This window comes from Drosophila sechellia, chromosome 3L, assembly GCF_004382195.2.
Source record: "Drosophila sechellia strain sech25 chromosome 3L, ASM438219v1, whole genome shotgun sequence".
NCBI lineage: Eukaryota > Metazoa > Arthropoda > Insecta > Diptera > Drosophilidae > Drosophila > Drosophila sechellia.
In genome coordinates, this window is record NC_045951.1 from 11,429,657 (window position 1) to 11,456,115 (window position 26,459).

A 26,459-nucleotide genomic window follows, 5' to 3' on the forward strand; every position below is an offset into this window, starting at 1 on the left:
ACTAAAAGGACTCGTTAGTTATCGGAATCACACTTTTGTATGATCGTGTGGATGTAGCAGGAGACTTTAAAATGACATTTTCGGAATATTCGGTTGCTGCTATTACTTGGGTACGTACACACATGTACCATACATTTACATATACTCGTAATAATTAGAGTTAGACTAATTGCGGCAAAGTCTTTTCGAGATTGAGAGACAATAGAAGGTAGAAAATGATTCTTAACACATTGTAACACTTACACTGGGAAACGAAAAGCTCTCCCCACCATCCAACCATCCAACCATCCATCCAAACTGGCCTATTACTCGTACATATCTTTTACAAATCATCGCGATCCAGCTGGGTCTACAAACTACACGGTATCGATTGCCGTGCCGATTGAATTGTATTAAGGTAAATATGTATATTTTAACTACACTCATATACGGACATGATCTATAACCGATTTTCACCAGTGGGGAGTAGGCATGCGATTACGAGTACAATTACGATTAGATATTACAATACAATCTTGCCTAAACGTTTTATTCACGCATAATTTTTCAGTATTTCAATATTCCTGTATTGCATAAATTAGCTTTGTGGTTATTCAGTTATTAATTAGTATCATTTATTATCATCGTTTTTAAGTAATTAAGATTCATTTGTTGCCATGCATGAATGCGATTTTAGCCCATACACATAACATATATATCTTCTATTCAATGGTTTTCATTCTCTTCTAAAATTTGACGCCTAATACAATTTGCTTATAATTTTGGTTAAAAATTCAATTTATCATAATACCATTTTCCTATAATTTATGATATAGTATAAGACGCTTGTAGTTTGTCAAACTAAAGAAGGGTCCAAAGGAGGGTGAAATAAAATTATATAAATTCAGCGCAATTTATGCCTAGAAGTTAATTAGTTAATTTAGTTTTCGGGTGTTCCGTTACTGCTAAGTACAAAACTAATTTAATTTGACTTAATCGCATTGATCAGGTTGAACGTATACCTAACGCTCTCCTCTCTTCATTTTTTATTTTAAGTTATTTACTTAATTTGATATTCTGGTTTCTGGCTTAGCAAAGGATCAAATATTGTTGAATTTCGTTTATTATCTAGGAAATGAAAATTTTGGGAGCCACAAAACTGTTAAACGTTTAAATTAACCCGACCTATGGAAGTATTTTGAAAGACGAACTTTAGCAGCGGAAAATTCTTACTTATTGCTTCTTAGTTTAAGTATTATTATTAAGACTTGCATCTGTATTTGTAGTATGTACGATATATTAAAAAAATATTAACGGCGGGAAGTACTACAATCGTTTTGAAGCATTTTAGTTTGGTTTTTTCTCAAGTTACTCGTACATAACATGTTTCCTCACACACATCGTCGTCAATAATAATAATAATAATATGATCGTTATCATTCGATTTTGTAGCAAAATGTTTCAACTCTGTTTATGGTGTTTTTTTTTTAGTTTGTTCAATTTTGTGTAGAATTCCATTTGGTTGATTGTAGAAAATTGTATTTCGGACACTTCTTCAGTAGGTTAAAATGCATGCCGCGACACCTTCTCAATTTGGTTGTATCAAAAGCAAAAGATTTCACTGTATTGTCCTTAATGTCTCAGAATATTTCCGTTTAGCATTGGTTTGTTTTCTCGGTTCTTTGATGAGGAATGAGTCCCTCGGTGAAATGTTTGCTTCTATCGGAGATTCTGGATGATCCCCAGTTGATCCGATGCTGATCATCGGGCAAGTGCAGACTTCCAAGTGGACGACAATGGTGAGTGGTAGGTGAAATTGTATAGATGATGACAGTTGCGTTCGAAGTTTCCATTTATTATTATTTTGGTAAGTATATTGTCGACTACTTATGTACATCCCTTGTTTTTGTTGATCTTCTTGTGTCCATTTTGTGATTAGAGTTCAGCTTAAGTTTTGTAAAAACGCCCTGGCCAACAGCACTGCCAGTTGTGCATCTCAAATTTGTAAGATTCGGAAGTTGTATATTAATGACAGTTATCGGTTATCCTTGTTGAGCTTTAATACTTCTTTCGGTTTCTGTTCACAATTAAATTAAATGCTTACGATTGTTTCGCTCAAATGTGAGTTTACCTCTCTGAATCGGCGACTACATCTGACTCGTTATACAATTACTTTGGGTTATCTTAATCCGTGCTATGCCAACTAACACAAGTGTTTAATCGAAGAGCATTAATTCAAATCTAATTGCCATCTAAACAAACATATGTAATTCTCTAAATAAATGCCAACATACTTGCACAAAATTATGATTGAGGGGCAGGAAATCTTCTGTATTACATATCGTTTTCGAGGATATTTGGATTGTGGGATCTTGTGTAGCCAACTTGTTGTTGTATTGATCAGCTAAATCAAAATGATATATTTATAAACTATTTACAAGTGCATTGGTTATCCGACAGAACTGGCAGGTTCTGCCCAATGCGTTCGAGATTCTGCTTGGGTACGAGTAGAGATCTCTATATAATACACCCTGCGCGGTGATGTCCACACTAATTGTTGTTAATTATAGTCTTACAGTCCTGGAAAGATAAGTGAATTGAACCAATAAAATATCATAGTATATCATATTGTACATTGACTATTACTTAAGCCTCTACTCACTTCATTTAATGCTCTGCAAATATCCATAAATTTACTTAATAAAGTACAGATTATTGTGCTCAAGTCAATCGGTCCTTCCACAGTGTTGCCTGGCCCTAGACGAACCACTCGTCCTTCTGCGCAGCGCCGACGGCGTTGGCATTGGGATGTCCAGTTCCGGCGATATTCGTCTGGCTGAGCCCGGCGATATTGTGGGAAAGATCTTGACCTAATTGACGGAATTTGCCAAGCACCAAATGGGACGGACTTTGGTGGCCATCTTCAAGTAGTTGTGTGGAGTGCGGTGGTACCCGGATGGTCCCGCAGGGTGATGCCAGTTTCCCGACGTCGGCAGTTGGGTGTGCTCCCGCGTCAGTGTCCCGCCGACACTGATGCCGTGGTAGTGCAGATGTTTCGACGACCCGTTCGTGTCGGCCGTATGGTGCACTAAAAGAGAATCGAAAAGGTCATATATAAGTGGAAAATGATCCAATATACCAGGACCCACCTTGGAGCGCGGTGTTCTGGTTGGCGGCATTCTCATCCTGGCGCCGGCACACACAAATGGCCACTGCCACGATGAGGGCACTCAGGACGAGCAGGACACCCACGACAATGAGGACGAACCAGGTCATGTCCAGGCCGAAAACCGTGCTGCTCGTCTCATCTGAAAATTAGAAGGAAACAAAAACCATTTAATGTATATTTGGTTAATAATAAAAAATTATTTTACAAAACTAAAAAGCATTGTTTGGAATTGCTTAAGGATATTTGGGTACTCACTCTGGCACAGATTCTGCACGGATTCGTCGGAGTTGTCGCCGCAGTGGTTGATGCCATCGCAGAGGAGATCGGGATGGATGCAGAACTCGCGGGTGGCGCATGTGAAATCCTTGCAGGTGTGCTCTGTAGGGAAATGGAAATGGTATGGGTATGGGTATGGTAATGGTAACCGCAATGGAGGACTCGTCCTCCGCCAGCACTTACTGGGATCCTTCACCGACGTAATCACCAACTTGAAGCCGTTCGCATCCGTTCCCCAGCCATCGGTCACGTACTTCAGTGTCACAAAGTTCGTGCGCGTCAGGAGCGCGTTGACGGTGTTCTTTGTGTTCCGACAGGAGATGTCAATCTGCAAGCCAGAGTATCCACAAATTAGTATTTGCTGTCTAATCATCAATTACACTAACGAGCATTATTTACCATACTAACTATGGAATTTGCCTATGATTAATTTATAGCTTGCCATTTGGCATGTAAGAAATACATATGTACATATATCAAGGTTGAAGCTTAATCATATGTAATAAATGGAAGGCAGGGAAAACTAGAGCATCATTTTTCCCAGTGAATGAGCATTCAGAAGCCATTGGTGAATTGGCATCCAGGCAGCAGGAGCAGGAGCAGGATTCAGAGCAGCAAACCCGCTTAAACTGCGGGCCACGTATTGATGTGCTCTGATTCTGTGGTTAATTTCCCATCAGCAGATGTACCTGCACAGAGCACTGCATTCGGAACAATGAGAGGGGGGCTGGTGGAGGGTGCAGGTGGAGGGTGCAGGTGGGCGAAAAGGTGCACTCGAGTGGCATCACATTCCGCTCCCACGACACCTGGCCTTTTGGGCCCGCATGCAAGTGTGCAACAGTCTGCGTGGCATAATGGAAATTAAGACCAATTTACACCCAGGAATTTGCATGCCACACACACACTGAAGATTACTTTCAATCAGATATATTATTTTATTATATATATTATGTGTCCGTAATATAATATAATACAACCATAACTTGAGCTCCCATATTATGACAGCAATTTCGTGCATTGAAGGATATTAATTGTTCGAGTTAAAGAAATACAATATTTTCCAGCGAAATATTCGCAAACTTTTCGCACACTCAGGATATTGCATTGCCTCATTGATGAGCCACAAAAGGCATTTAATTTGATTCCGCAATTAAATTGCAGAGCTTGGCAAACTTTTTCCACTGTCGTCTGCTGGTTGGTTATCGGCATCCTCATTCCCAGGCTCAGTGCCGCAAAGTGCAAAATGATGATGATGTCGCCGCCTCCTTTGAGGTCCTTGCCACAACCCGGTGCCCCACCGCTTGGTACGTGTATGCGTCACGTCGCCTGGTTCATCACCAGGACCTCCTGCCCAATCCGACCACTCCGCCCTGCCCACCTCCCGCCCGCAGCTGTGTAAATTTGTAATGTTGTTGGCTTTGGCTCATGAAAGTTCCACTGGGGGTTCATCATCGTCCTCCCAGCATCTCCTCTCCCGACATTTGTAGGCTTTGCTGTGGCTGCCTTTCTTGACACAGCAGTATGGTCTTGGTCCTTCCTCGTCCTGTGCCTCGCTCCCCTCTCATGTGTGCTGCTGCATCTTCGACGTGCCGCGCTTTGTGGCATATTTTAATTTTGTTGCAGCCCCGAAAATTTTGCTTGCCTCTTTTTGTGTGTGTGTGCTGGAAAATTTTAATTTTGGATTTTTGCGGCCACCGCCCAACTTGATGCAGTGACAACTTCTTTTGTCAAAAACTATTTACATATTCGTAAAATTGTATGTTTCCCCCCGGATCTTTTGGCCTTTGCTGTGGCCAGCGTGGAGCGAATTTACATACTTTTGCCATTTTGCCACTGCCCCCGAAGTGCCAGCAAGTGGTGTAAAGTGGTCCCAACTCAAGGCGAATTCATAAATCCTGGCCATAGATCCTAGCCCCCCAAACCACCGAAAAGGGCGGACAACTTACAAAGCTGCTTAGGTGGCAAATACCGCAAGTCGTCTGATTCCCAACTTCTGAATCTTCAAATATGCACAGAGAGGGACTGCAAAACAAGTCACTCGACAAATATATGTATCCGCCGAGGTACTTATCGCAACCATTTAGATGCCAACTGAACAGGTGAAAGGATCCTTGCAGGCTTATTAAAAATATGATGCTGAAGGAAATGAGCGAAGAAGTCTCTTTAACATAGTTGAAGAACTTTTTGAAATTAATTGGTACCAGTTGGAGTAATTTTGGTTTGCTGGTAAATTATAATAAATTTATTATATTTCTGAACATAATGCGTTAAATATATTTATTGCAGTCGTAGTAGGCCACAAATTAATATCGCTGTTGCTCGATTAGAGTGTCTTAATTTGACAGGCGGCACTGCATCCATCTAATGGCCGAATGAGGCGATTCCGGTGATTCAGTGCCTCATCCATTCTCGTTGTTGTGGCCATGAAGGCGTACGTGCGTGCTGACCTTGTTTGATTTAAGGTTGTGCCCCGTCCATTCCCATTGCCATTCCTATTCCACCGTGCGAATCCTCCGTTCCCATTCCCATCCTCGTTTCTGGCCCATTGAGTGATGGCGCCTGTTGAGCTCGCTTGTTGTCCTTGTTGTGGTCCTTTTCCATCGGCGTCGCTGATTTGGCAGAACGATTTTACGATACTTTCGCTTTTATGGCCTTCCATTCGCCTGCTAACTTATTTACGATGGGTTCCCTTTCAGTGGAGCGAACCTGCTGGCAATCACTGTCCTCATCCATGGATAATAACTGTCACATGAACACGGCATCTCGAGCACTGAGCCCTCATAATTAAGGTTAATTTTGTTGCCATCGATATTGATGTGGCTTCTTCAAGTGCTGCTCAATAATGTTGGAAGATGGCTCTTATTTTGTGGATGTAAAAACCAACAGAATTACTTTCCTTTACGACCTCGTTTGAGTTGCAATTTCGACTTGCTTCTTAGCTTTAGCTTTTGCTAGAATTTTATTTCGGAAGTTTTACCATATTTTTGGATTTAGATGCTTTCTGCTTTGGTTTTAGATGGAGTCCAAATTACACTCATTGAGAAATATTGATTAGGACATGTTTTAGTATTGGCAGTGATCTTTAGATTACTTAATTAAAATAGGCAACTGTGCGTATACGTAATATTCGTAATCAAATCACGGTTGCTAACATTGCGTATACTCAATGTGGATTTCCTTAAAGTTCTTCTTCTTTGAGTTCTTCAATGTTCTAGGTAATGTTTTCATTTATTTGAAACTCTTATATTTTCAGATATTTAAGATATGCCTTTGTGCTTTGAAAAATCCCTTAAGCAACATAGTTTCCATCCCCCAATTTGAACAGCCGTAGTGTTGGTTGCACTCAATCTTTTCCCTGGAAGATGACAGCGCTTTGGCAGTGGCCCAGTGTCACTGGCTCCGAAGTCCGGACAAGTAGTCTAGATCCACGAGAACCACCACTAGAACCATCAGCCAGATGGGAAATTGGGTCGCGCGCCGCACAGGCGACAGAAAGCGGCTGAAACATTTTTGTTTTCAGCTTCAAGGTTTTCCCCAGAGAAAAAATCCAGATAGAGATAGAGAGTGAAAGCGGGCGGGGGGCGTGGCGCTGCCTTGGCTGGCATTTTTCTAATTTTCTAGTTGAACATCTTTTATGCATATTTTTTAGTGCCACTGTCGCAGCTTCCTTTGGCAAATAAAGGATTTGGCTTATGCGCGCTCTATTTGTGGCCACTTTCCTTGGCTCACATTGCACCCAACCCAACACCACCCCCACCTACCCCCGCAGACCGCATTAAATAATGCAGTGAGTGGGCGGAAAGAGGGGGGGCTGGTGGTGGCGAATGAAAAATGGAAATTGTTGCTGATAAAATCACAGAGCTATCAGCAGCAGAAGCAGCGCCACCAGAAGCTGTTGCCGCATTGCAGCCGCAGTGGCAGCCAAACTCAGCCACCCATCCGCCCAGCCACCCACTTTTCCAACATCCTTGCTGGCTGTCATCATTGCAAATGTTGCAGCGACAAAATTATGCCTGCATGTGTGTCCGGGTATGTGGAGCATCCCATGTTGGCTGAGCGGAAGCCCCACAGGGATTGAACCTAAAATGTCAGAGGCATCAACGTGATCTGGATAATGCGGTGGCTGCGGCGGCCACTCCCTCTCTACCCACAACAAATTGCACTGGATTCGTATAGCCGGCAAACCACCGAATCCACCCAAACCGCCTTCGAGTGTCGCAAACTAAGCAATGATTGGCCTTAACTATCGACATGTGATGCCAGCGCATATTTGCATATACGTAAGGATGTGAGGCGACATTGGATTCCTTAAACGTTGCTTAACCGGGATGCAGCTCCAGTGATGTGGTATGTAATCGATAGGGGAATGCATCAATGGGTTCTGGGTTCTCCCTGGCCAATTCCACGCAACTTTGACAAGACATTACCAAAAACTGAGATGTTAGTTGACTAAAACTCAGCGAGGAATTGAGAGATGATCTCTACAAACAATGAATACATGGATGTGATTGAAGCTGTAAGCATTTTTTATATTTTGTTTTAAACGAACAAAAATGTTATGCTAAAATGCAGAATATGAAAATGAGTTTTTTCTGCACATTTGTATATTAGGCTATTCATGTTTTTATACACACACCCACGCGCCAGCAAATGATTCCATAATGAAGGTAGGTATGCAAATATATGTATGAATATGCGTGCTGATGGCCTGGATGGTATCTTTTCCCATCTGGGACAAATTAAATATACATTACCCGCTCCATGTAAACACATCGGTGTTTCCGATGTTTAAACAAACGAATCAAAAATCTATAAATAAATATTTATATTTCTGTGGGCTGGTGTTCATTTTTATTGACACAAAGTGAGATAGATGGTGGGCGAAATGTGATTTGCACACTATGCTGCAGGAGAATCAATGACTTTTATTTGATTTCGAAAATGGAGAAGCAACATCACTTAATTCACTTAGCATATATATCCGCATTTGCATACATATCGTTCTGCCTTCTGCCACGAGTGATTCAAATTTGAATTGCCTGTTTCACAGTTCAGTTCCTAATAATTCAATCTACTGTAGCACTAAGCCCACATCCACACATCTCCTCGTATCCATCCAATCCTTCCCCCTGCATATGAACATAATTACAGCTCCGCACAGATTCCCCATCCTCAAAAATCCGCCGCCCAGGAATTCGATACACATGTACATAGAAGGCACATGTGGCAGGAACTCCGACTGCGTTCCTGCCGCAATTTAATTGTTCACACAGCGTTGGGTGACTCACTCATGTGATTAGCCATATAGTTCTCAGCAAGAAGCAAGAATTTAGTGGGCAAACTATAAAGACTATCTTTAATCTATAATCCAATTCAAGGATAGTTAAGATTATGTTTGACTGCAATACCTTGGCATATCAAACTGAACTATCCTTGAAGTTCATAAAATAAATCTATAATTATTATGATAATAATGTTGGTCTAAGAAATCCTTAAAGCTTATTTCTTATTTAACATTTCGCTCTTAAATATAATGAAACCAGCTTTGCAAATTCCTTAAACAAATAACTGCGTTCTCATAAACTTTCCCTAACATCTTTGATTATTAAAATTTTCCTTAAATCTATTCGTCTAGAACGTCATGGGTCTAAAATGCCGTCGAACAGATTCACTTTGCCTTTTCGATTTGCATATGCAAATGGGGAATTTCGCTAATAAAAATGCGGGGCACGTATCGCATCCACAGTCGAGTTTTTCACATTCTCCAAAAGGCAGATGCCAATGTCGGCATAATTACCGCACAAAAAAATTAGGAATTGAACTTCCTGAAATCCATGTACTCACCTTGGGCGTGGCGACGGCGTGGGCGCCATCGTAAACCAGCAGGTGATCATTGCAATCCAACTGCAGCATATCAAAGCGGAGCATGAAGCGCTGCAGCACCGAGTGCGTCTGGAAGGTGATGATGCAGTCCAGATTCCGCTCGTTCTGTGACCAGAGAACCGCTCCATCGATCTTCCGATACAGTTGCTGGAGGAAGTGGTTCTTGCACAGCGATTGCATATAATCTGCAAGGAAAGGGAAAAGCATTAATCTTAGTATCGTGAATATACATAAAACTATTAAAACATTAGTAAGATTAAAAATTAGTCAGTAATTTAACAGCGAAGGGAATTATATTTATTAAAAGCTTAAAGTTAAACATATATGAAACAGTCTATATGGAGTACTCATAATAGTCACCTACAATATAATATTTATCTAAAAACATTCCACTTCATTTGCTTAATTTCATGTTTTTAATTTGAAATGTGACCTCTGCACATTGTTCTTCTCATTTACATCTCCATCAAGCTTTGTTTTACATATTTCTTTAAAATAATTCCATAACCCACATAAAGGATAAACTCCACTGCTCCAGCTAGGACCTGAATGAAACCCACCACTTGCCACAGAAATCTGCAGGACATCTCTCCGTTGGCAACTTCCTTTGACTTAATGGCGCTGCGGCGTCTCGTGCGCTGCGCCGGAAAATGTGCACTTAAATTTTAATGGAAGGATGAAAAATTCATTTAAGCTTCGCTACGCGTATTACTTGCACATGTTTCCGAGCTCACCAGTTGCGTTTATTATGACTCCTCCCAGTCTGCAGTCGACTGCAGTTTGGCAACTGGATGCGGTGGATTTGCATAATGCCTGATCAGGAATTCAACGCACACGTTAATACCTAATGTACTCGTAAGGGGAACTTAAAAATAAGTGTAAATATCTTTTAGATGTTAGCAGAAGTATTATTTTTGCATCATTTGCCAGTCAAAGAAGAAAGCCTTTTTTAAATAAATGAAATAAGGATAGAAACCCGTTTTTAATTGGCACATATAAAGTAAGTTCGAAGCTTTAACTAATGGAATGGCTTTAAAGCAGGAAAGTTCCAATGTTTTTCCTCATCCCATTTTTGGCCAGAGATATTCCTATCTTATGATTGGAACTTTTCCCCACTTTTAGTGATAACTTTGAACGGTCCAAGGGGGACAGTTTTCGCTGCTGAACTTTTAATTTGCCTCGGCTCAATCAAAACGACCTCAACGACCCGAGGAAAGTCGAAGCCAGCTGCAGGCTGGAAGTCAGTCAGGCAGTCTGGCTATCTGGCAGGCGGCAATGCGAAAATAATATCGCATTATTTAAGCAACTTTTAATTAGTTTGATGGCGCAAACTATGGCGCTTAAGTGCCAAATGCATTAACATGAAACGAGAGCCATTTGGAGGAGCTGCTCTCCTCCGGACATCGTGGCATGCAAATGAACCAGCGAACCCCCGCATCCCACTTACTATGCCATAAAACCAACGCAGGCCATCGGCCGGATTTTTAATGAAACACAATAATGTTACTCTGTGTGTGTGTGGAGCAAGGGGGGGTTGGTTTGGGACTGAGTTTAAGTGGGACACCCCCCAAGCTTACGTGCGCCTGATTTCAGGCAATTTCCTGCCTAGCAACCGCTTCTAATTCACTAATTCAATTTCGGTCCCAATAAAACGCACACGAAAAGATGACGCCGCATCCTGGCCAGCTGGGAGAGATGTGGCGTAGCAGCAGGAGCAGGAGCAGCACGCCCAAGGAATTTACTACAAATTCGTTTTACGCCCTCAGTCGCAGGAGGCGGATGATGATGGGGCAAAAAGAGCCATCATGTGAGCTCCTGGCTAGTCCTGGCTGCTCCGCCCTGTGAATGCCTCATTTTCGGTCAAAAATGTTGTCCTCGTTGCGTTGCCAACTTCAAAATTGAATTCACAATTTAGCTTGAATTGCTGACAGACTTGGCTGCCCATTGTTTTAGACCCTATAGCTTCTCTACACAGAGCGAAATTACAAAGGACTGCCAAACGCTCAGTCTATAAAAATATGTAGCATACTTTTTGGGGCACACTGCCTTGTAAACTTTGGTGACCATAAATGAACTTTAATGATGATGTGATATAACAATGCCCCACTTAAACTGAAATTATTTTATGCAACTTATATAACTTTGAATTTCTTTCAGTGCATCGCTGCCAAATAAAACGGATCTTAGCTCCCTGACTAGGTAGACAGTTTCTTTGGCTTTATATGTAATTGGCAATTTCGTTACACATTTCGCTTTGATCTCCGGCAAAGTAAATAGCCGAGTGTACCAAAGAGCTGAACTGGGCGTATTGTGGGTGGTGGCCAGGGGGCGGGGCGTGGCGTGTTGCCGCCCACCACCTCCTTTGCCACCTGCACAAATTGGCCGCAAGCCACTTGGTAAGTAATTTTCCGTGGCCTTTTCGGTAGTGGAAATTTTTGGCGGTAGCTATTTCGCTTGTGTTCTGTACTTTGCTCAACATTCAACATTCTAGTAAATAAACAAGCCCCGGAAAATAACTCACGAGTCATGGCCCTAACGAGGGATTAACAGATTAGCGTTAAGTAATGGTTAACAATCATGATACGAACGAAATATGGCCGTAACATAGCGGTCAGTTTGTTTTACGGCTGGCTAATGGCTTTTTCATTACGTTTTAAATAAATAAAGCAAATTATTTTAAGAACAAGCTGTGCACAATATAAATAAAAGTGCTTTATAACATTTTATTTAAGGAATATTAAGGTATAAAATACCATTGAGCAACTAAATTCTAACCTATTTATATTCGAGTTATATATATATATTTTATTTATATAACTTTCACTGTAGTTAAAAACAAATGAGATAGTTTTGAAAAATTACACGACTCTGTCGAGAAATCTCTGAATATGTATATCAGAAGTTATGCCATCGGAGTTCCTTCTTCGTCCTGATAAATTCACTTCCAGCTGCTGCTGCTTGAATAATTTCACTCAGCTGGGAGTGGAACATCGACAGCGACAAATGGGCCAGCACCGAGATCCATGTGCATCTGTATCTCTATCCGCATCCGTGTCTATATCTGCATCCCATATGGCAGCTCGAGGGCGATGGAGGTTTGAGTGGGAAATAGAAATAGAATTTCTGCACAATTTGCCATTGAGATATGTGGGGTCGGGGATCAAGGGAGCGAGGGACAAAAGCACAAAGAAATGAACCGGCAGAGACAATTGTAAAATATCAATTACGTTGTGTGGAGTGAAAATGGAGCGCAAAGTGCTCGGTTGCCGCTTCCGTTATCATTGGCTCCTAGGCGCCCAGAAATCCCTCAATCATTTCTGGACAGGATTGCGAGGCGTGCTGCAGAGTGAAGTGGAGTGGCGTCGAGTTGGCTGTGTTTACCCCCCGCAATGTACGTATCGGGATTATCATGCATCTGCGCTGATCCCCCCCGGGGATGGGAGATATACCGAGATAGATGTGGGGGGCGGCAACATTCAGTGGGTGTGGAAGTGGAAGTGGGAGTTGCTGCGGGAGTTGGGCGAAGGACAAGAGCAAATCGTGGCTGCCTTCGGGCTGTCGGGCTTTCTGTGTGAAGTGAAAGACAAACGAAAGCCGCGCAGGACGTTGAAACCCATGTGACATTCATGGCAGCCACGGGATGGAGATGGAGTCGTTTCCCATCCAGCAGATACATTTTCTATAAATTAAGGCATTTCTGACACAAATGCTGGCAGCTTCAGGGAAAACAATTCCATTTGCCGAGGAGGCGGAGTCGCGGATCTGTTGGCTGAAATTGCAACATGCTTCAAGTTCGGCTCGTCCATGAGCCAAAGTGCAGGCACTGAGAAAACCAACAAGCGGTAGAAGTTGAAATATATTAGCAATATATGAACTTTCTGCCCAAGAGTTCGCAATATTTCTGGCTTCTTAAATGCATTAAATTTCAATATAACCATAAAAGCCTACGTATTGAAATTCTAGTAATGATTTCAATATTTTTTTCAGTGCCCATTCATATAGATATACACACATAAGTATGTTTATCTTCAATTTGTTTATGCATTCGCTGGGAAAAGCAGCAAAAAATAAATGGGTAGCAGCAGAAAACAGATAACTCGGATCTGGGATGGGATCTCGGACTGGAGGGCAGGGATTAGTTTTGATGGCTGGGCAGCCAAAAAACACAGGAAAATGGCCTGCTTGAAATTAGGGATAAGGCCCGGCTTAAATCCTGAGAGCGTCCCACATCAAAAGGGAGATGGCTCGCAAGAAAAAAAAGGAAAGAAAACTGTTCAATCTGGACGGCGTGTTCATGAAAATATCAAATCCAAAACTGGCTGAGCCTCATCTGCCAGTGAAAGCCAATTTTTCAGTTAATGGCCGGGATTACCCGGTCGGAATGTCATTTGCTAAGACTGAGCCACTGCCAAAAGGTGTTAAAATTGGTATAATTAATTTGACAGCTTTGTCGCCCGCGTTATTAATCGACTAATAATGCCATTGGATCTGTTTTCCCAGGAGACGCGAGTCGTTTAATGTTGCCAATCGAGAAACCTTTCTTTGCAGCTCTTTTGAAAGTTATCGCGATGCCTAAAATCCCTAAAATTGCCAGTGGCAATTCGCAAACAATCTGCAAACGTCCAAGTTGCGGGTCGTCACCATAACTCGCGGCACTCGGAATCGCATTGGAAATGGCCCTTGCTGGCGGAGAAGCCATTCCGCAGCTTAATGCTTCCGGTCGGCGATGGCGAAAGGAATGCCGGAAGTGTTTTGGTGCTCCTAAATGCGTTTTGGCCCGGACCTCTTCGTGCATTTCTTTCGCCATTCGCCTCCCTGGACACTAGATGTCTTCGTTGACTCTGGCTGGAAAATGATGTTTACTCTGCTTTCTAACTTTGTGCTCCTCCCGTTTCCTTGGAGCACAGTCACACGCATGAACCGACCTTCGCAAATAAAGCCATCCCCACTTGCACAGTTGGCAAAACTAGTGAGTTTTATTGACGCTATATTGTAAGGAGCTGGAAACGAAAGACACTGAAATTTCTTTGCGTGTAGCTCAGTGCCGTTTTCTCCTTGAATACAAGTCTTCGCCAATGAGGACACATTAAGAGTATCGGCAAATATGGCATATAGAAGCTAGATGCTTTGAAGGCGGAGAATTATTATATTCGTTGACACGAGTAAACAAGAGAGTTCCAGCTAACGCATTTCCCAAAGGATATTCCCAAGGATAATCACTGAGCATTGCAAATACGATGGCAGGTGTATTGCAAACTACAGACGATAAGTTTATTTGATGAAGTTAACTTTGTGCCGAACTGTGATTAGAGAAAGTTTCGAAGATGCTTTCGCAAATATTTCGCTGGCTCGGGAAAAGTTCGGTTGGAAAAACAAAATATATGAGTAGAACTTCAATATTTATTGACTCTTCATGTTTTAGTTGCGCTAGTTCAATAAAGTGGTTAAATCATTTTTAACTTTTTCGGAGTCCTCACTTGAATGAATTTGAAAAGTTCTTCAGCTACTTTAGTAGTTGTGCTCTTGGTACCATAAAATATATTGAGTTCATTACATAATCTATGTTAAAAAGCAGCTAGACAAGTGCAAACAACATGGCGTATACTTAATATTACGTATCCGCCCAGTTTCAACAATTACAGCGTCAACATCTCACACAGATCCAAATCTCGTAGATACAAGCTGTTATAGCTTTGGGGCTTTTATTTATTATAGTTAATCAAGGGGTCTACTTAATTAGCCTTCTCTCCAAAAATTTTCCCTGAACCCGGTCAGCATGATAATGCCCATTTAAGGGCTTATACTTAGCATTTCCTGCTGCTCAAAATTCCCAGACATCGTGATGCAAATTTAATGTAAATATTTTAAACTAATTTTCAGTGATTATGCAAAACCACAAATAAATCTGTAGCAATGGAATAAACGAGAGGATGCCCACCGTAAACGTTGGATTTTGGCTTCTGGATGGTGGATGCCACAAGGAGCGGTAGCAACAATGGATGGCTGGCTGGTTGGATGGCTGGAGGTAAAGTAACCGCAACCGGGGCAAGCTTAGTGCGTGCCCCAAAGAGAGGAGGATTGGACGAAAGTTTCGTGGGTGGTTTGCATGGTGGAGATGGTAGTAATGGTAGTAATGGTTTTCGGGGGTCAAAGTTGGTTTTGCTGCTCTGCTCGATGCAGAGTTGTGGCAAAAACTTTAGCCCGAAATCTGTTCGGTTTTCGATCATACCCGCCCACCAGGCCGCCGCCTCTTTTACTCCGGATGTGCCCGGCAACTTGGCTGCAACAAAATAATTTCGCTGGCTCGTTTGTCAAACTAATGGCAGGAATTTGAGCAATTTAAGCAACAAAGGTTAAACAATGAATTTCCTGTGCTCCTATGTTGAATTTTTCTGGCCCTCGAGTGACCCTCGTCGACGTTCGTGTAAAGTCATTGCCCCCACAACTATACACTGTGGCTCTAAAAAATGGGTATGAAATCAAATAAAAAAAAGAAGAGATTCATTACATGGAATACAAGTTTAAAAGGATGGGCTTCAATTTTAAAATATAAATCCCTTTTATTTTCAGCTAAATTTCCAGTTTGAGCATGGGTCTATTAAACAATTTGGTCACTTGGAAATTGTTTCCAGTGCATTGTAGCACAACCTACGCTCCATCCAGTTGACTAAGCTATAGCTGCTGGCATCGACATCTGCTGCCGGACTCACACGCTCCATTAGCGCCACCAAAATTCGATGGCATCTTGGAGGCACCGGCGATGGCCTGCGCCACAAGGATTCCCAGATGACGCCTCTGGTCTTTTGTAGCTGCTGTTGCTGCTTTAATGAAATAATTGAAGTAAATGCCTTTCGCCTGGCCGACTTCGTCCATCCAGCTCATCCGCCGTCGAAGGCGTTTGCATAATGAGCATAATCACCATTCAGTTTCCCTGCATCCTGCCGTTTCCCTTGGGCTCCCCGGAATGCCCGTGTCCGTATCCGTGTCCGTGTCCGTCAAACCATTCACGTGGCCCATTGAGCTGCGTACGCCGCCGGCGGTTTGTCAAAGTAATTGGGCTATTTACGTGGCGCATTGGACAGAGCTTTTAAGTTTCGCGGATATTTATGTCAGTCGGCAATTATGACAGGTCGCATTAGCTCGCAATTACCCAATGATTGTATTGACACCACGGGAACTACTTAGCCCACTCATCAGTCATGATTTTGATCAAATAAATTGGACACTGACCAAGTTAATACGATAATGATGATTTTTCAGCCAGTGAAAGTTCAAGAAAATAATACTTAAATACGAAATTTTACTTGTAAATATTAATAGCATCATATTATTACGTCTATTTGCTGTTAATGACAGCTAATTAAATGTACTAATAGAGTAAGCCTGCTACTCAGTTAATGACTGGAGCCACCAAATTGTTTCATTTCAGTTACTGCCACAAAGCACACCACATCGATATGAAGATCTACCAGGACATTTGGCCTATATCCAAGCCCTCGCAGATCTTTGCTATACTACCATTCTATAGCGGAGACGTCGAGGATGGCTTTCGCTTGGGAGGATTGGGTCGCTGGTACGGACGGTTGGTGGCCCTGATTATACTGATCGGTTCACTGACATTCGGCGAAGATGTGCTCTTCGCCTCCAAGGAGTACAGATTGGTGGCCAGTGCCCAGGGTGATACTGAGGAGATCAACAGGACCATCGAGACGCTTTTGTGCATCATCAGCTATACAATGGTGGTATTATCGAGTGTGCAGAATGCATCCAAACACTTTCGCACACTTCACGATATTGCCAAAATCGATGAGTATCTGCTGGCCAATGGATTCCGGGAAACCTACAGTTGTCGCAATCTGGCCATTCTGGTCACCTCTGCAGCAGCAGGTGTCCTCGCTGTGGCCTTCTACTATATTCACTATCGAAGTGGCATTGGCGCCAAAAGGCAAATCATCCTACTCCTGATCTACTTCCTCCAGCTGCTGTACTCCACTCTGCTGGCCTTATATCTGAGGACGCTCATGATAAATTTGGCACAGAGAATTGGATTTCTTAACCAAAAACTGGATGCGTTTAATCTTCAGGATTGTGGCCACATGGAAAACTGGCGTGAGTTGAGCACGCTTATAGAGGTCCTTTGCAAATTCCGCTACATCTCCGAGAATATTAACTGCGTGGCCGGAGTTTCGTTGCTGTTCTACTTTGGCTTCTCCTTCTACACGGTCACAAATCAGAGTTATTTGGCCTTTGCAACATTGACAGCCGGCTCATTCAGTTCCAAAATAGAAGTGGCTGATACCATAGGACTATCGTGTATCTGGGTTTTGGCTGAAACCATCACAATGATTGTGATTTGCAGCGCATGTGACGGCCTGGCATCCGAGGTGAATGGCACGGCACAGATCCTGGCGAGAATTTACGGCAAGAGCAAGCAGTTCCAGAACCTCATCGACAAGTTCCTAGCGAAGAGCATCAAACAGGATCTTCAGTTCACCGCCTACGGATTCTTCTCCATTGACAACTCAACTCTCTTCAAGATCTTCTCGGCTGTTACGACCTATCTGGTGATTCTCATTCAGTTCCAGCAGTTGGAGGACTCCAAGGTGGAAGACATTAGTCAGGAAGAGATTAGTCAGGTATAAGAGCAAGTTTAGCTATAACATTGTTTTAATTTTAATTAATTTAAATGTATCTTAAAATATTTGGTTCATGTATTTTAATTAAAAAATTCACAACATGTTTCTGCCCACATGGAAGTTAAAAAATTGGGTCTCTGTGCTATGGATACCAATACCCCATGTGAAGTGCCCCATTACCAACACCATAATTTGTCGGGATAGCTCGTGATGGAAATCAATTTCAAGCTGACAGCTGCAATATTTCCAATGCTCCTGCTCTCGGTGGGGAAACAAACATTGCAATGCGTACAGCTCATCAAATCGTGGGCACGCGGTGGTTGCCAAGGGGCATGCCACGTGCAACTTAAACGCATCATTAAACTTTTGTCACTTCTCAGAATGTGGCAACCTCAGACCAGAGGCACTCGAGCGTGCAGCCAAGATGAAGTGCCAAACTAATGAAGGAACTATGGAGCAACCGATGGGGGCGGACCATCCACCAACACGAGCTGGCGAAAGGGACATGCCCCAAATGGGCCAGACGATAAGATTCACCCAAGTCGTCTGCCTGTCGGTCGTCCTTTTCCTTCCATTCCCATTGCAATAATCAAGCGAATTGTCTCTTGTCAAAATGTTTGAATAGTCAAAAGTTTCGGAATTTATATTTCACCTTCTTCTTTTTTTTCTTTCTTTTGTCCTGCGGCACAGTTCAGCTCCGATAGCTCTGACTTTTGAAGTGAAATTTTATTAAAATCGATGGTAAAACTGAAAAGTTCTGCCAAATGACTCTAGTTAAACATTTAGTTTTGCTACTTCAAAGATGCAGTTGCAAACTAAAACTTTCTGCTTATATAATGATTTCAATGATCTACTTTTGATATCAAAACTTAATACATAAATATTTTTTAAATTTAGTAAGATATAAGCTAATATTTTGAATATAAAATTTAAATTTTATAAGGAACATTTATTTTCTATAAAAAGAATCCATTTCTTTAAATAAAACTATCCTTGCAGTCAATCGTAAATTTTTGCCCATTTTTTCCCCGGATTGCTTAAGTTTTTTTCTGATTGAGTAAACTTTGAGTTTAATTATGCGCGCTTTTCAACTTTTCATTAAGAACTTGTCAAGGAGCTATCAACTTGTCATGCAGCCATCGAAGGGCTGCTCAATCTACCGCGGAGCAGATCATTTCCGGAACGAGAAGGTAAGCCTAGATGAGCCCCACCGGATATCCGGTTGGATGTACGGTGCAAAACGCCGGCGGCCCTTTTGTTTGTTTATTTTAGCCCTCTCGCAAATTCTTAATTAAATTTCGCACTGCCCTTGTGGGCCGGACTTTGGCTGGTCTTAACTGGCCTATGTACATATACATATAAATTTTTCGAAAATCATTTTTCCTCTTATTAATTCCATTTTTGCTGCTGCTGCTGCCGCTGCGAAACAAAGCGAAAAGTTTTTGCATAGTTTTCCCAGCGAGCTTAGCCCTACCGTTAGTTTATTACGCCATTGTTGGTGCTGCGTCTTTTCTCTATTATTTTTTTTTTTATTTTATTCTATTTCATTTCATTTTTTTCTTGTTTTTTATTATTGTTGTTTACTTAGTTCGGTGCTATTGTCTAGGCGCTTCTTGTAATATTTTTCCTTCAGCCACCGGCCACGCCCACCGCCCACCGGAATCTTGGCTGCGGAAGATAATTTCGCAGCTTTGTTTTTTTCGGGCGGCGCCTGGATTCGCCGTGCAACGCCTAAGTGGATCACGCGCACACTAACTTGGCTAAGGATACAGGACACAGGACACAGTTATGTATATACACACACACGCACATATATATATATATATATATCCCTGGCCGAGAATACCCCACCGATACAATGCCCATGATGATGACGACACAAAAGGGGTTTGGGACTCGTAGAGTCTTTTTGCTTGAATAGAATACATGTTTCTGTGCATTTGATTACAAAAGGGATTCATGTGCTTAACTGAAGGCACAATGCCCGGAATGTTCAACTCATTTTATGCCCCTTTGTGGCCCGTTTCAAACACTTTCCCTCCATCTTCGCTCCGCCAGGTTTCGGAATCCATCAATGCAGCACACAAGGATTGTGGGTGGAGCTTTAAGGTTTTCAAATTAGAAGGCGAAACTGACTGATCAGATTTTCTGCAAATAAAATCTTGTAAGCTATTGCGATGGAAAATTTGCTCAAGCTTATACCATTTTTTTCTATAATAAATTCCTCAGAAAAAATATATTTTTCTTTATACCACACTAGTTTATAGCCCGCAACAAACATTTATCACTTTAAAATCATTTAGAGTTTATTTGCACCAACATGAAACACGCAAATAAATACTGATTGCTTGACAAAAAGTAAGCCTTTTAAAGCCAATTAAAAATGGGTCAAAAGTTTGCCAATTCCCCAAATTCAATTTGTCAAACCCAATTCCCGCAATTGACAGAATGTGTATTGCGCTACCCCTTTTTTTTCTGTGGTAATACATAAATTAAATTTGGAAATCGTTTTGGTTGGAGCAAGTGGAACACGGGTCCGCACTCACTGACTGGCACATATGTACATGTAGAGTCGTACATATATGTATTGCATTTATCGACCGATTTCGCATAATAAGCGATTACCTACTACCGATTCCAGCAGCAGAGCGGAAATATTGATAAATGATCCGCCCACGTTCGTGGACAATTTCACAAAACCAATTCGCAGCGAACGAATTCATTGTTCGCTGTTTGGGGCTTCGGTGCTAAAATGCTCCAGTGCTCCAATGCTTCAATGCTCCAATTGGAAAATGGAATCGGGAGGGGCCTTTTTGGCAATGACACCATGCCGCGGGATGCCAACGCATCAATACTCGATTTGGCATCGCTCCCTCGCAAACTTCGAAATTCGAAAATTTCGCTCCCAGTTGCGAACTACAACAAATGGAATTTATTATGCGTTGCCTGATTTCTATCCGCTGGCTGCAATTTATCTTCCATAAACATTTATCTGCGCATTTGACTGTGACCTGTCCCATTTCTCCAAGGATCGCTGAGCAGCTGAATCATCGCGACTCGGCCAAGATTTATTATTATTATTAGTGGTGGAGCTGGTCAAAGGTGGCACATAATAATGCCATATTCAAATCTAAAGTAAGTTCTTGAACATCAATAGTACAGCACTTTAAGTTACTAGCTTTTACATTAAAGTAAGTCCTTAGATTTTAAATCTGGCATAAAAGGGGTTAAGCATTTTGGGGCGTGCAAGTCAAATAATGCCACTCACAATTAATCAAGATCTGCCAGACAATCATTTCCTCACTTAGGGAAGTTTTTTAGACAGTGAAAGGAAAGCGCCGCCAGATGATTGCTGCGGCTTGTTACAAATCTCATTTCGTATGCGCAAGGATTTGGGGAAAATTAAAATTTATTGCCCATGGAAAGTCCTTGCTCCTTGCCCCGTTTATCCCCTCACCCCCACCCTTATTCCTTAGCCCTTTTGCCTTTGTGAATCCAAGCGCTGACGTGGGAAGACCGCATTGGACTCCTCCTTCTCGGTCGAAACTCATTTTGGAATATTTGTATGTAGGCGACGGGTTGGAGCGTTCTTGCCGCAGTGGACCAGTTGGTCGCATTCCTATTGCCACTCCCATTAGGAAGCTCCTGCTCCCAAGCCTCCAGTCCAAATCCGTTCATTCATATTTATGCCACACAAAGAGCAAAAGTTTTATGCCACTTCTTCGTCCTGCTCGCCGTCGACAGTTGTTTTTCTCACAAATTTATTGGCAGTTGGCCATCAGCTACTGTTTGAGTTGGATTCGGGGGAACATTTTGTGGATCTGGGATTGGATCACGGGCAACGTGACATATTTTCAAAATTGTATAATGTTCGCATTATGGCAAGAATCGCACAATTGGATGCGAGAAATGATGAGGGATTGGAATGATGAACAAAAACGCATGACAGTATCCCTTGTCAAAATATGTACGCATTTTAGCCATTTTCAATGGAAACTCAAAACAATTTTTACATTAAAAAAAAGAAAATTCTTTTAGTAAAAACTTTTTGTTTTGTTTTATAAACCATGCTATTATTTAGCAACATTTTCAATGTTTGTAGAAATGAGCTGAGTTTAGGTTAGCTAACCAATTAGTAAATGAATTTAATTAGTGTGCTAACAAAATGTATTAAATAGCAGAACACTATGTTTTTCATACTCATCAAGCCCGATCAATGAACGCATGCCCAATTTGACTAAATTGAGAGCAATCCAATTATCAAAAGTGATATACTTGTAACTACATACATACATACATGTATGGTGATATAATTACGTGCAAATATTACGCACATAATTGCAAATGGAGGCCAGAGTTCCGGTTCGTTGACAGTTGCAAAGTTTTTGGTAGATACACCATGAAGAGCTCACACAAAGTAATTATGCAAACCACTTGCAAATGCCTGTGAAAACCCCCCAAAAAAAGCAGCCTTTATACACATTTATCTATATGTGTATGTGTGTAGACAAATATCTATATGCCTGAGTACACATTTACTTGCGAAAGTAAGCGTTTGCAAGTGTTTTGCCAGAATGGAATTTGAGTGAGAGCCAAACAAGTTTGTCCCCGACTGACTATCCTGCCCGTGCAACTCATTATAAGTTACGCTAATCAAATTGAACGTGCGACCGCATTCAGTGGTGAATTGGGTGAGTTGGGGGGAAAGGGGTGGAAATGGGGGATAAGGGTGATAAGGGGGCGGCTGAAGGATGTGGGAGTAGCTGGGCGTGGCCACCAACCGGATGCCTGGCAGACGACACCAAAGTGGCTGCTTCGAGAGCCGAAGAAAGGAAATGACAATTCAAATTAAAGACACCAGAGCAGGATACTCTATTTTTTTTTTTTTTGGGCCAGGATGGAAAGATGGTAAAATCCAGCAGTAGTAGAATGGGGCTAAATGGAAATATGGGCTGGCTGGGCATAACCACGCCCACCACTCGCATTGCCACTTAACATGAAATTAATTATGAAACTTTTGTGCAAAATTTTGTTGAACGAGTTGAAAAGTCTTCAATGCTGCTGCTCGACAGCGTAGTAAGTAGGGGGTAAAAGGAGTTGGCAGCCAGCAGGGGGAGGGGGGAGCAAGGGAATCAGGCAGTAAGTGTGTGGCCGGTAAAAAAGTTAACGGCGATGAGCATGGGAAATTAAGTACACGCCACGTGGGCCACAAGTCTGCTGGGGACACCGAAGGGATGCCAAGGGAGGCGGCACTTGCGGTTCGCGTTTGTGTCTGCGTTTGAGTTTCACTTGGAGTCGGGGTGTGTGACCACAGCAAATAAGGAGCAGCAGGCGCAGGATCGAGAGCAAAACAAGGAGCAGGACGTGGAGCAGGAACTGAAGCAACAGCGAGTGCAGCTAAGCGTCGCCCGGAAATGAGCAGGAAAAACGAACTCGTAGCGTTGCACAGTGACACGCGGTGCAAAAGTTTGATGGGGCAACTAAACAGGTGATTAAATAAAATATCTTAGGTTGCATACCTTTCTTAACTTTTTTTTTTAAATAAAATAATCTTTCTAGCTGTTGAAGTAAATACGAATACCTAATGCAATCTATTGCAAATTTTACGATGTTTTTTACTAGAGTTTGTTGAATGTGCAGACATGCAAATGCTAGTTAGCATCGACACTTGTCACCCTATATTTTTTTCAGCGGAGGCTGCAATTAGGCTGCGTTGCAATCGCGTGGAGGAAAGTGCGGGAAATGCTGTGCAAGTGGCAGCAGCCGCGTCAGCAGCAAACCGGAAACGGGCCCAAATAAGTATGCAACGAACTTTTTCAGCGCCCTCGACTGGCAAACTTTTGCAAGCAACTGCGACTGCGACTCCGCGTGGCGCAAAAAGATGGAGGCGGCGCCCCCAATTGCTGGCATGTAAGCTGTTTTACTTCAAATTTTAATTATGATTTAATGCTAAAATACGGAAATAATTTGCGCCAACAACGTTCGTCGCCGCAACGCAAACTGGCACGGGTACGTGGGCGCATGGAGTCGCTGCGCCCGAGTAATTCCATTTCATGGGTCGGCAATCGCGGTCACCATTCTCTGTTTAGCCGTATCGGGGAAACCATATATACACCGCTCCATAATCGGACTATTTCCGTAGCCAGGCTTGTTAGGCACAAATTACTTTCCTGATGAGACGGACAATATTTTATAACTTTAAGTTTATTATGTTTGATGAAAACAAAATAGCTAATGGCGCAAGCAACTTGTGTTCGTTTTAAATCTTAGTAGTAGCTATCTCCATCTGTGTAATTTCTCAATTTCTAATTTAGTTGTAAGTCCATTCTTACCATGCTAAAATTCTTTATCCAATTCAAGATGCACATAAAAACGATTGGCCCAAATATGTATGTATATATGTCTTCGCACGTGCTTTTGTACACATGTAAATACTTCAGTGTTTCACGTTGACATTGCATCGTAAAAATGTGTATTTATTTTCTGTTTATTTGCCACATAAACAATATATGCGGAAAGTGAATGAATTACCACACAATGTTATCGCACCCACCCACATATATGAATTTATATACATTTGCGTGAGTGCGTGGTTTTTATATGTTTATAGTTCGAGGATTTACATTTCTTTTCGGATTTTTTCTTCTGTTCAGCAACATTTAAATGCACTTTTATTACATTTGCTCAAACAAATTTTTATTGTCGAGCAAAGGAAATCGCACAAAAAACATAAAACTAAGCTGTTCACAGATTTCATTGTACAAGACGAGCAAAGTTTATGGACGGTGGATAATGTTCTTTTTGTACATTTGCTCGCATAAAGTTTCGAAATGCCAATGCCAGGATATATACATATATCTTTTTGTATTTGAATAGCACGTATTGGTGATAAGCAAAAAAAGATTACATGGAAAACACTTGGGACTTGTTAAGGATATTAATATATGAGAGCTTGAGAAATAGTACAAGCTGAACAATTTAACAAGTTAGACAGAAAAATGTAGAAATGTAGAAAAATTATATAATGGAGTAATTTTCAAAGCTCAATTTTTGGAGTATCAAATATCCCGGGCATATTTTTCAAATTAGCTTCGCAATTAAGAAACCATAAATCTATTGTCTCATAAATATTTGAAAAGGGTGTACTCACAGTGTTTACTCTTCTCGGCGGCCACCTGGCTGCCTGGTGTCTGGGCGAGAATGGCGAGGAGTCCTATGAGGATTAGCAGCCATTGGGGAATGCCCGACCCCGAACTTTGCCTTTGGGTTAGGGTGCCTGACCGCCGGACCGGTTCATCATCATCTGCCGCTCGCGTGGGGATGCGGGCGCGTTTGGGGCAGGAGGGGTAGGAATTGGGCAAGGACATGGGGCCGTGGTCGGTGGGTGGACCCGGTCCACAGGATGTGGGCATCAACAGCATCGCCGAAGCTTTGGTGGCTCAATTTTCGTGGCTTTCGCTACTGCTGCCGTCGGGCTGCCTAAAAAGTTGGCTTCGCTTTTGTTCGCTCGCGATGATTTCTTTTCGCGTTTGTCATTCTCGGGCAATTAGAAGCTTTCATTTATGAATTTTCCTTCCCCCGAATGTGTCGTCTCATCGGAGATTAACGGGTTTCGGCCAGCGTTCCAATTTCACTCTGCAAACAAAAAAATTGCATTTGGTAAGAAAAAAAATGTGCTATTTGGTGTCTGACAAAATTGCCAAAGCAATTGGCAACAGCTTGCGGCCAACGGATGATATTGGATAATGGTCGGGGAAATTAATTTTCAACTGCTTTGACACTTTCATTTAAAAAAGACGAAGAAATATGCTGCCAAATATATAAAAACTATATTCCCCCCTTCATCTTAATCCCCCATCGCAATGCCCACTGGATTGGGTCAATATTTGGAAGCGTTAAGACATCTCATAAATCACTGGGAGTTCAGAAGCAGTGGCTCGCACTAAAAAGTGCATGTAAAGTGAAATATTACGCATACGCAGTGTGGATGGGTTTATCATGGCAGCACAGGCCATGAATACATTGTCGCCCCATGCAAATGCCAACCACACGCACAAAAAAAAATAAAAATAAAGGACGTGTGTGCGGTGTTAAAATGTAATAAGGAGCTGGCGTTGATTCCCAAGTACTGCCCAGCTACTCCACTTTGTTCCTTATCCGCTGGGGAATGGAAAACGGCAAAACGCCATGGGGCTTCGCTGGCAAGTTTATCACACTTAGAAATCGTCGCCAGCTGCTCCACATAAAGCGAAATAATAATGAGAAATCAGAGGCAGCCTGCAAAAAAAGAAAATGCAACACTGGGACACATCCATGGACTCCACACAAACTCTTATAGTTTCATAGTGGAATGAAACTGGGAGCCGCACTCAAATCGGAGGACTTGGCCAGTGACCGTGTCACACACATTCTGGCGTGCCTGACATCCAGCCAACGCTCCAATTTCGTGTTTAATTAAATCTGATTATAGCTTTTCACTTTGTCCTCCTTTGTGAGCCACTTTTTTCTGTGCCTGG

General features: G+C 42.1%; 2 protein-coding genes across 3 annotated transcripts in view; one reads left to right on the forward strand and one right to left on the reverse strand.

The window, feature by feature from the left end:
- Window positions 1-592: 592 nt before the first annotated feature.
- The window catches only part of LOC6605329, a 31,028-nt gene continuing 5,161 nt past the window's right edge, over window positions 593-26,459 (reverse strand). For both annotated transcript variants that reach the window (XM_032718493.1, XM_032718491.1), the window contains exons 2-8: window positions 25,094-25,578; window positions 9,269-9,492; window positions 3,608-3,752; window positions 3,404-3,526; window positions 3,129-3,287; window positions 2,642-3,067; window positions 593-2,559 (exon numbers count right to left, since the gene is read on the reverse strand). In XM_032718493.1, the coding sequence (XP_032574384.1) occupies window positions 2,850-3,067; window positions 3,129-3,287; window positions 3,404-3,526; window positions 3,608-3,752; window positions 9,269-9,492; window positions 25,094-25,364 (1,140 nt within the window). In that variant the 5' untranslated portion in view covers window positions 25,365-25,578 and the 3' untranslated portion in view covers window positions 593-2,559; window positions 2,642-2,849. The remainder of the gene's footprint in view (window positions 2,560-2,641; window positions 3,068-3,128; window positions 3,288-3,403; window positions 3,527-3,607; window positions 3,753-9,268; window positions 9,493-25,093; window positions 25,579-26,459) is intronic.
- On the forward strand, window positions 16,722-18,144 carry LOC6605330 (gustatory receptor 68a). The gene has a single exon (XM_002030131.2). The coding sequence runs from the start codon at window positions 16,765-16,767 to the stop codon at window positions 17,947-17,949; it is 1,185 nt and encodes a 394-aa protein (XP_002030167.1). The 5' UTR covers window positions 16,722-16,764; the 3' UTR covers window positions 17,950-18,144.